The sequence below is a fragment of the Carlito syrichta genome, unplaced genomic scaffold, assembly GCF_000164805.1.
Source record: "Carlito syrichta isolate Samal-C Ts95f unplaced genomic scaffold, Tarsius_syrichta-2.0.1 Scaffold301679, whole genome shotgun sequence".
In the NCBI taxonomy this organism is placed as follows: domain Eukaryota; kingdom Metazoa; phylum Chordata; class Mammalia; order Primates; family Tarsiidae; genus Carlito; species Carlito syrichta.
The window spans coordinates 13,898-23,142 of NW_007245775.1; the positions used below are offsets into that span (position 1 = coordinate 13,898).

General features: G+C 56.9%; 1 protein-coding gene across 1 annotated transcript in view; it reads right to left on the reverse strand.

Moving 5' to 3' along the window:
• The window catches only part of ATP13A2 (ATPase 13A2), a 19,753-nt gene extending 10,514 nt beyond the window's left edge, over positions 1 to 9,239 (reverse strand). The window contains exons 1-9 of the mRNA XM_021710933.1: positions 9,183 to 9,239; positions 8,820 to 8,878; positions 8,530 to 8,644; positions 8,190 to 8,269; positions 5,693 to 5,770; positions 5,427 to 5,496; positions 4,416 to 4,523; positions 4,263 to 4,329; positions 3,740 to 3,871 (exon numbers count right to left, since the gene is read on the reverse strand). Of these exons, the coding sequence (XP_021566608.1) occupies positions 3,740 to 3,871; positions 4,263 to 4,308 (178 nt within the window). The 5' untranslated portion in view covers positions 4,309 to 4,329; positions 4,416 to 4,523; positions 5,427 to 5,496; ... (3 more) ...; positions 8,820 to 8,878; positions 9,183 to 9,239. The remainder of the gene's footprint in view (positions 1 to 3,739; positions 3,872 to 4,262; positions 4,330 to 4,415; positions 4,524 to 5,426; positions 5,497 to 5,692; positions 5,771 to 8,189; positions 8,270 to 8,529; positions 8,645 to 8,819; positions 8,879 to 9,182) is intronic.
• Between the last annotated feature and the right edge of the window lie 6 nt (positions 9,240 to 9,245).

The window sequence follows — 9,245 nt, forward strand, 5'->3', positions numbered from 1 at the left end:
CCCGCGGGCTCAGGCAATCCACTCACCTCAGCCTCCCAAAGCGCGGATTACAGGCTGAGCCGCCGAGCCCAGCATATTATTAATTTTTTAAGAGACAGGGTCTTACTCTGTCACTCAGCCTGGACTGCAGCGGCGCAATCATGGTTCACCGCAGTCTTAATCTCCTGGGCTCAAGTGATCCTCCTGCCTCAACTTCCCAAGTAGCTGGGAGTACAGGTGCGTGCTACTATGCTCTGCTAATTATTTTGTAGAGATGGGATCTTGCTATATCACCCAGGCTGGTGTTGAACTCCTGGCTTCAAGCGATCCTCCGGCCTTGTCCTCTCAAAGGTGCTGACGTTATAGCATAAGCCACAGTACCTAGCCTACAGCCCCATTTTTTTTTTTTCCTGAGTTGGGGTCTCACTCTATTGCCCAGGCTGGAGTGCAGTGGCATGCTGCTCACAGCCACTGCCGCCTCGACCTGCTGGGCTCAGACAATCCTTCTGCCTCAGCCTCCCAAGTAGCTGGAACTAAAGGAATGTGCCACCACACCCAGCTAGTTTTTTACTTATTTATTGATTGTAGAGATGAGGGTTCACCAAGTTGCCCAGGCTGGTCTTGAACCCGTGGGCTCAGGGAATCCTCTCACCTCGGCCTCCCAAAGTGCTGGGATTATAGGCGTGAGCCACCACGCCTGGCCTACAGCCCCATTTTAGAGAGGAACACCAAGGCTCAGAGAGGACAGAAGACATAGGAGCATGTTGAGACACTCCAGGAAGGGGATGACCATCAGCTCCCATATCTAGGTGGGAAGGGGTCAGGCAGAGAATGCGTGGGTGTCACGTGTATAGTGGGGTCAGGTGGGGGGAACCTTTTTCCTCCTGTTGGAATTTTATGAGAGGGTATCCAAAAAAACCCCAGAATTATCTTTTGGAGGGCAGGCCATTGTAGTGCATTCGGAGTTTGTTCCTTTGGATTAAATGTCCAACCAAAGTTTTTATCTGAAAGTTTTGATCAGGTTTGCTTCACAATTGGTGGAAGAAATGTTCTAATTTGTAGCAAACAGGTGACCGGTTCTTCCACTATGGCAATGCGCCTGTCCACGCTGTGCTGAGTGTTCGGCAGTTTTTGAACAAAAATGGCATTTCCCCCTGCGCCACCCTCCCTATTCACCCAGTCTCACCCTGAGGGACTTTCTTTTTGTTTGTTTCCCTAGATAAACAAAGTCCTCAAAGGGAAACGTTTTACCAGTGTGGAAGAGGCAAAACAAAAAACGGCAAAAGCATTAAAGGGCATCAAAACTGATGAGTTCAAAAGCTGTTCTAGGCTGGGCTCAGTGGCTCAGCCTGTAATCCCGCACTTTGGGAGGCTGAGGTGAGTGGATGGCCTGAGCCCGCAGGTTCGAAACCCACCTGGGCAACTTGGCAAGACCTCATCTCTACAATAAATCAAAAATTAGCTGGGCATGGTAGCGCGTGCCTGTAATTCCGGCTACCTGGAAGGCTGAGGCGGAAGGATCCCCGGAGCCCAGCAGGTTGAGGCTGCGGTGGCCGGGAGCAGCCACTGCACTCTCTAGTCTGGGTGACAGAGTGAAACTCCAACTCAAAAAAAAAAAAAAGGAAAAGCATCTTGATAGGTGTATTACAGCAAACTGAGAGGACTCTGAAGGTGACTGAAGCGTAGTATAAACATGTAAGAAGAAATACATACTTTTTTATAAATAAATTCTGGTTTTTTTGGGTCCCCTCTCTGTGGTAACATGCATTTCCCGCTTCTGGAATTCAAGTCAATAAGGATATCTGCACAGGGCAGAGGGTGTAACTTCCCCAAAGCCCTGAGCAGGCTGCTTGGGAAAGAGCATCAATCCCTTATGAATGTCTGCGGGGTTTCACTCTATCACCCAGACTGGAGTGCAGTTGGCCGCTCCCGGCCACCGCAGCCTCGACCTGCTAGGCCCTGGCAATCCTTCTGCCTCAGCCTTCCAAGTAGCTAGAACTACAGGTGCGCGCTACCATACCCGGCTAATTTTTTGATTTATTGTAGAGACGAGGTCTCGCCAAGTTGCCCTGGCTGGTCTCGAACCCGCGAGTTCAGCCAGTCCACTTGCCTTGACCTCCCAAAGTGCTGGGATTACAGGCTGAGGCACTGAGCCTGGCCGCATGAGACTAGTGAGCACCTACTGTGTGCAGATTCCCGCAAGGGGCTCAGGGACAATCTAGGCGCCGTCTCTGCCCCCACGAGGTGGGCAGATAAGGCAAGTGTAGACAGTTTATGGAGGGCCCGGCTCAGGGCATGCACCCACGAATCTATCAATCATCATCATCATTTATTAGGAGTCTCACTCTGTCGCCCAGGTGGAAGTGGGTGACACGCTTATGAGTGTCACAGCCTCGACCTGCTGGGCTCAGGCGATCCTTCAGCCTCAGCCTTCTAAGTTGCTGGAACTACAGGCACACACCACCACCCCCAGCTAATTTTTCGATTTTTGTTTTTTTGAGGCAGTGAGGTCTCACCATGTTGCCCAGGCTGGTCTCAAATCCCAGGGCTCAGGCAATCCTCTTGTCTCTGTCTTCCAATGTGTTGGGATTATAGCCAGGGGCCACCACACCCGGACACTAATATTATTATTACTAGATTATACAAATAAAACTCCAGCCAGAAACCTTCCCTGAAAAAGACCACTCTCCTGTGGTTGTCAGTAAACTCTCCCCAGTTTGCCCCACAAAACTGAGTACATCCCAGAGGAAGAAACTCTCACACACATCGAGACACACAGATGAGGCCACTCTCTGTGGCAGTGTCTGCTGTGGCTGGAAAGTCACAACCCACACACCTGCCGCTAGGGGACCATCATGTGGCCCTTCTGCAGTTGAGAGGGGAGCTGGATGTGCTCAAGGAAGGATGCCCAGGAGAACAAGCAAAGTATGGAATGTGACACGGAGCCCGGCCCACATTCACAAAAGGCACACTTTCCTATGTGCACATTATAGAAAAGCACAGGAAAGGCCTTGAAAGACACCTCCAGCCCTTCACAATGGCTGCCCTGGAGAGGGCATGGGTGGGGAATCCCAGTTAGTGCTCCGCACCCTCCTGTGTGGTCTGGAGATTTTACGACCTGAGGTTGGCATTTGTAGAGAAATAACTCATGGGTTCGAGACCTGCCCGGGCAACTTGACGGGACCTCGTCTCTACAATAAATCAAAAACTAAGCCGGGATCAGTGGCTCAGCCTATAATCCTGCGCCTTTGGGAGGCTGAGGTGAGTGGATTGCCTGAGCCCGTGGGTTCGAGACCCGTCTGGGCAGCGAGACCTCATCTCTACAATAAATAAAAAAAAAAAATCAGCCGGGTGTAGTAGTGCATGCCTGTAATTCTGACTACTTGGAAGGCTGAGGCGGAAGGATCGCCGGAGCCCAGCAGGTCGAGGCTGCAGTGGCCAGGAGCGGCCACTGCCCTTCAGCCTGGGTGACAGAGTGAGACTCCGACTCAAAAAAAAAAAAAAAAAGAGAAATAACTCACAAACACTAGGTGCTTACTGTAAGCACTTCACACAACTCTATCCAGGAGGAGCAACTGACAGCCCATTTTACAGATGAGGAAACTGAGGCACGGAGAGGTTGGTGAGACGGCCCCCGGGGGTGGGGTTAGCAAGTGCGGAAGCCAGGACTGTTACTTAGAGAAAAGGGAAGAGAAAACTCAAACTAAACGTGAGGCAGCGGCTGGGAGGAGGACCGCCATGGGCCAGGGCCAGGACTCACCCGTCAAGGAGCTCTCATTGACCATGCACTCGCCAGCCACCAGGGCAGCGTCGCAGGGCACCAGCCCGCCCTCCTGCGGCAGCACCAGGCAGTCTCCAGGCACCAGCTCGCTGGAGTCGACCCATTCTTCCTCTGTGGGCAAGTGGGAGCTCAGTGCGGCCAGGCCACCCCAGTCGTCCCCCGACCCGGCCAAGCTCTGGCCCCAGCCCTCTCCCACCTATCCCCCCCACACCCCCAAGCCTGGGCTCCAGCTGCCCTCCCACCTAGCACCCTGATCCCCCACTCTCCAAGTCCTGACCCCAGCCATCTCCCTACCTATCCCCCCCCACCCCATCAAGCCCTGGTCCCAGCCCTCCCTGCCTGCTTCCTTCCCCCTAAGACCCGGCCATCCCTGTACTACCACTCATCCTTCCAGCCCACAAGCCCTAGCTGTCCCCCCCCATCCCCAGCTTCCCAAGCCCTGGCCCCGGCCACCCCCCGACCAACCCCGCCTGCTCTGGCACCCCCAAGCCCAGCTTCTCACCTCCCCCTGGCCGGCACACACGCATCCGCACGGACAGCTGGACCATGTCCCTCAGGGTCTGGCTTTGCTGTGGGCGGGGACAAGAGCACGGTGGGTGGGTGGAGCCCCAGGAGACCCTCCCGCCCACCGGCTCTGCCACCTCATACCACCCACCGTTCTGGTCTTGTAGAGCGACAGGCAGATGGACACGGTGGAGATGAGGAGAATGCACAGCGCGTACCAGTAGTAGTGGTCAGCCAGCCACAGCGCGATGCTGAAGGCCTGGAACCCATAGTAGGGGTTCAGAGCCTGGGGGAAGGGCGGGCGGCGTCAGGGTGAGGTCCCAGGGCTGCCCAGTCATGGGGCAGAGGGCCCAGGGGCCGCCCCCAACTGACGCCATGCCTCTCCTGGTCAGTCCCATCCCACCGACCAGACGTCCCTGGAGTCCCGGGCTCTCTTCCCTAGGGGGACACGGACACCTGCTGAGCCCCCACCACGCCAAGCTCTTCATCTACGTGTCCTGTGATGGTGATGACAATTCCCCAAGGCAAGTGCCCTCATCAGCTCCACTCTACAGGTGCGGAAACTGAGGCAGGGAAGGGTAGAGTCACTGGCCTAAAACCGCATGGTTCCTAAGTGGCTGACTTCAAGATTCTCTTTCATGGTCCCTGCCTGGGGCAGGGCTGGGATGTTCACATTTTACTCTACATGTGTCAGGGTCGCTGGTTTCCCTTTGTCCCTGTGTGACCCCGGCCAGCTTATGCCCTCCCCGCCCAAAGCTTGGGTTCCTCAAGTGTGCAGAGGGCAGACCCCGGCCCCGCCCACAGGGCTGTGGGGAGATGGAGGGTGGACGGCACATGGGAAGTTCTGGCTACTTGGAAGGCTGAGGTGGAAGGATCACCGGAGCCCAGCAGGTCGAGCCCAGAGTGTGTCCCAGGCACCTGGCGGGGCTCAGTTTGCAGAGGTTTGCCTCTTGGCCTGTAACCCCATCTCAGTGTCCCCCATCTCCGGCCCAAGCCTTGAGCCGAACCTCCAATTCCTGGACCTGGCCAGAGCTGACCCTCCGCTACGGAGAAGGTGACAGCTGGTCTGGTCTGCTGCTGTCAAGAGGCCCAGAGGAGGCAAGCCCTGGGCTGGGTCACACAGCACGCCAGGCCAGGGCTGTGAGACCCAGGACAGCCCTACCTCGTCCACCAGCAGCTGGGGGTAGGACTTGACCGGTATGCTGATCACGTTGGGGCCATAAACAGCCTTCCTGTAAGGAGCATGAGGCCAAGCCGTTAGAGAGAGGGGCCAGGGCTGCATCCTCCCACGACAGGGCGCCCCACTTTACAGCTAGGGAAACTAAGGCCCCAAAAAGGCGGGTGATGGAAAGGCAGTCACACTTCGGGGCGAAGGGGCCAGACAGAGGTCCCCAGCTCTCGGGGAACCCTGGTCCAGGCAGCACCCACCTCACAGTTTGGTCCTGGAGACCGAGGCCGTGGCGGGAGCTGTGGACGTCATCACAGGTGCGGCCATGGTCCAGCAGGCTGGTGGGGTGGGAGGTGACGCTTGTGTGGGCCCTGGGGCCTGAGCCCTGCAGCCCCCTTCCCGTGCAGGCCTGGGCCCCAGAGCTCCAGAACCCCCAGACCCCTCCTGTACACTAAGCTCCTGGAGAAAGCGGGTCCCTCACAGTCTCTGGGCTCAGCCTTCTTTGGTTCCTCTGACTGGGCCCCAAACCATGTCATCGAGGAGGGAGAATGATGAGAGATGATGATGACCCCCCTTTTTTTTTTTGAGTGGGAGTCCCACTCTGTCGCCCAGACTGGAGTGCAGTGGTCGCTCCCGGCCACCACAGCCTCGACCTGCTGGGCTCCAGCGATCCTTCCGCCTCAGCCTTCCAAATAGCCAGAATTACAGGCGCGTGCTACCACGCCTGGCTGATTTTTTGATTTATTGTAGAGTGAGGTCTCAATAAGTTGCCCAGGCGGGTCTCGAACCCGTGGGCTCAGGCAATCCACTCACCTCAGCCTTCCAAAGCGCGAGATTACAGGCTGAGCCACCGAGCCTGGCTTAATGATCATTTTAATAGTGACATGAGTAGCTACCGTCCAGTGGCAAGAGCAGTATTTACACCATGATACCTTGGGCAAGTCACTTCACCTCTCTGGGCCTCAGCTATCTCATCTGCAAAATGGCACGGTGACAGCGTCTACTTCCAGGGTCTTGAGTGGATACATGTGACCAGCCAGGCCTCAGTGTCTGCCACTTGCTAAGTGATGGATACGCCGGCGATTTCTGTATCCTCATCCCATACCAGAGGCTGTGAGTGCCACCCCCATCCCGCTTGGCCTCACGGCTGAGAGACACAGTAGCTTCCTTCAAATGCTGCCTGGACTTGCACGTCTATCTGTATGACCACGCTCTGCTGCGAGCCCAGAACCCCACAAGTGCAGAAGAGTTCGTGTCTCCAGAGCAGCCGGCACCTGACAATCCTAGGAGCTGGTGGACAAGTGTCCTGGGTGGGTCACCCCGAGGGTGTGCTCTGCACTGGCCCCAAGAGGCCCCAGGGGGACTGAACTCCTGGCGCCACGGTGGCAGCTGGGATGGCAGCATCCCCCCCACACTTTCTGTCTGCCCAGTCTTACTTTCCTGTGCTGCCTGGGGTCACTTTCAAGCAAACTCCCTTCCCTGGGGGACTCACTGTGATATGTCACGAGCTCATGTTTACTGAGCCTCTAGTGGGCAGCAGAGCAGATCATCAAGGTCAGAGCCCAGGGCTGATTCACAGGGCCTGAGTGTTTCACTTTGGACCTGACACTGTGCCCCGCTTTACGTAAATTATCATTATTATTATTATTTTTGAGTTGGAGTCTCACTCTGTCGCGCAGACTGGAATGCAGTAGCATGCTCCCGGCCACCGCAGCCTTGACCTGCTGGGGTCTGGTGACCCTTTCACCCCAGCCTTCCAAGTAGCTGGAATTATAGGCATGCACTACCACGCCAATCTTATTTTTTGATTTATTGTAGAGACAAGGTCTCACCAAGTTGCCCAGGCGGGTCTCAAACCCACAGCCTCAGGCAATCCACTCGCCTCGGCCTCCCAAAGTGCTGGGATTACAGGCTGAGTCACCGAGCTTGGCCGTAAATTATTATTACTTTTTGAGTCAGAGTCTCACTCTGTTCCCCAGGCTAGAGTGCAGTGGCACATTCACAGGCACTGTAGCCTCAACCTACTGGGCTCAGGCAATCCTTCCACCTCAGCCTTCCAAGTAGCTGGAGCTACAGGCGTGCACCACCATGCCCAGCTAATTTTTGATTCATTGTAGAGATGAGGTCTTGCCATATTGTCCAGGCTGGCCTTGAACCCATGAGCTCAGGCAATCCTCTCCCCTCGGCATCCCAAAGTACTGGGATTACAGGCGTGAACCACTGTGCCTGGCAGATTACTATTATTTAGAGACAGGGTCTTGCTGTGTTGCCCAGGCTGGGGTGCAGTGGCGCAGTCATAGTACACGAATCCTTGAACTCCTGGGCTCGGGTGATCCTCCTGCCTCAGCCTCCTGAGTAGCTGGGAATAGAGGCATACGCCACCAGACCTGGCTAATTTTTCTTTAAGTTTTTTTCCCAAGAGATGAGGTCTCACTGTGTTGCCCAGCTTGATCTTGAACTCCTGGCCTCAAGCGATCCTCCTGCCTCAGACTCCCAAAGTGCTGGGATTACAGGCATGGTCTCTGCACCTGGCTCAAGCTTTACATACACTATTAGGTATTTCACCTTCAAAATAACCCTAGGAGGCAGGGATTATCTTTACCCTCTATTTATACACAGAGACCCACCCCTTTCACCCTGGAAAATCTGAGTAACTTGCCCAAGGTTTTGGGAAGCAAAAGCAGCAGAGGTGAGGGCAGAGGCCAGGCCATGCCACCACCTGCGGGTGACCTGTGCCACGCTGGCCCTGGCTCTTACCTGACTTGATAGAAGGCTTGTTGGGTCTCCACCCAGATATAGCGCTGGCCCTGGAAGAGGTAATACCGCAGCACCCGCTTCTGGGTGGGAGAGGAGGGGATGGGTTGGAGGCTGGACCCGGTCCAGGAGCCACGTGAGTGTGTCGAGGGTGGAGGGTGGGGACAGGGACTGGCATGGCAGGAAAGAGAGGTGGGAGCCGCACAGGTGGTCCCAGATGAGGGGGACAGTAGAGCCCAAAGGTGCTTGGAGAACACGGAGTCCAGCCCTCCCACCACACAGGGCGAGAAACCGAGGCCTTGAGAGGGGCAAGGGCTCATCCAGGACCCCGCCATCCACTCACCGCCTCCTCCCTCCTGTGCAGCTGGGCGGTGTCCTCCCACGCACCCTCTGGAACTGTGCCCACGGCCGCCTGGCTCCGGCCGTCTTCCGCCTGGGCCTGAGGGGGCAGCTCCAGGCTGGGGAGGGGGGCGGGGGTTACTCTCATGCACCGAGAGCTGCCCCAGTCCCTCCCTATCCCCACAGAGCCACCCACCTTCCCTCTCTGGGGCCAGAGGCACGAGAGTCAGCCTTTGTTGGGGGTGGGGCGGGGGAAGCAGGGGCTTCTGGGAAGGGGCGAAGGAGCCGCCTTACCTGCCCTCGCTGATGGCCTCAGTCTGCACCTGAACGGTGAACAGCTGCCAGGAGCTATCCTGGTAACACAGAGGGGTGGGCTCAGTCCCGGCGAGACCCCACCCCTCCGGCCCTGGCCCCTAGCCAGGTGGCCCCTGCCAGAGAAGGCGGAAATCAGGGCTCTCGGGGAGTCCCCCAGGAACCGCCCAGCTACCCCTTCTGCCTACTGCTCGGATGGGAAAGCTGAGGTCCGGAGGCGCGCACGGCCTGGCTGACATCCCATGGAGAGCCGGCAGCCAGGTGGGGCCGAGGACCCCGGCATCCCCACACCCCAGCCCTGCCTGCCTCTGCCCTTCCCCAGCCCAGGCTGGGCCTGGCTCTCACCTCTTTGTCTCTTACTTCGATGACGAGTGTTTCGGCGCGGGCCAGGCTGCAGGGCTGGAGCCG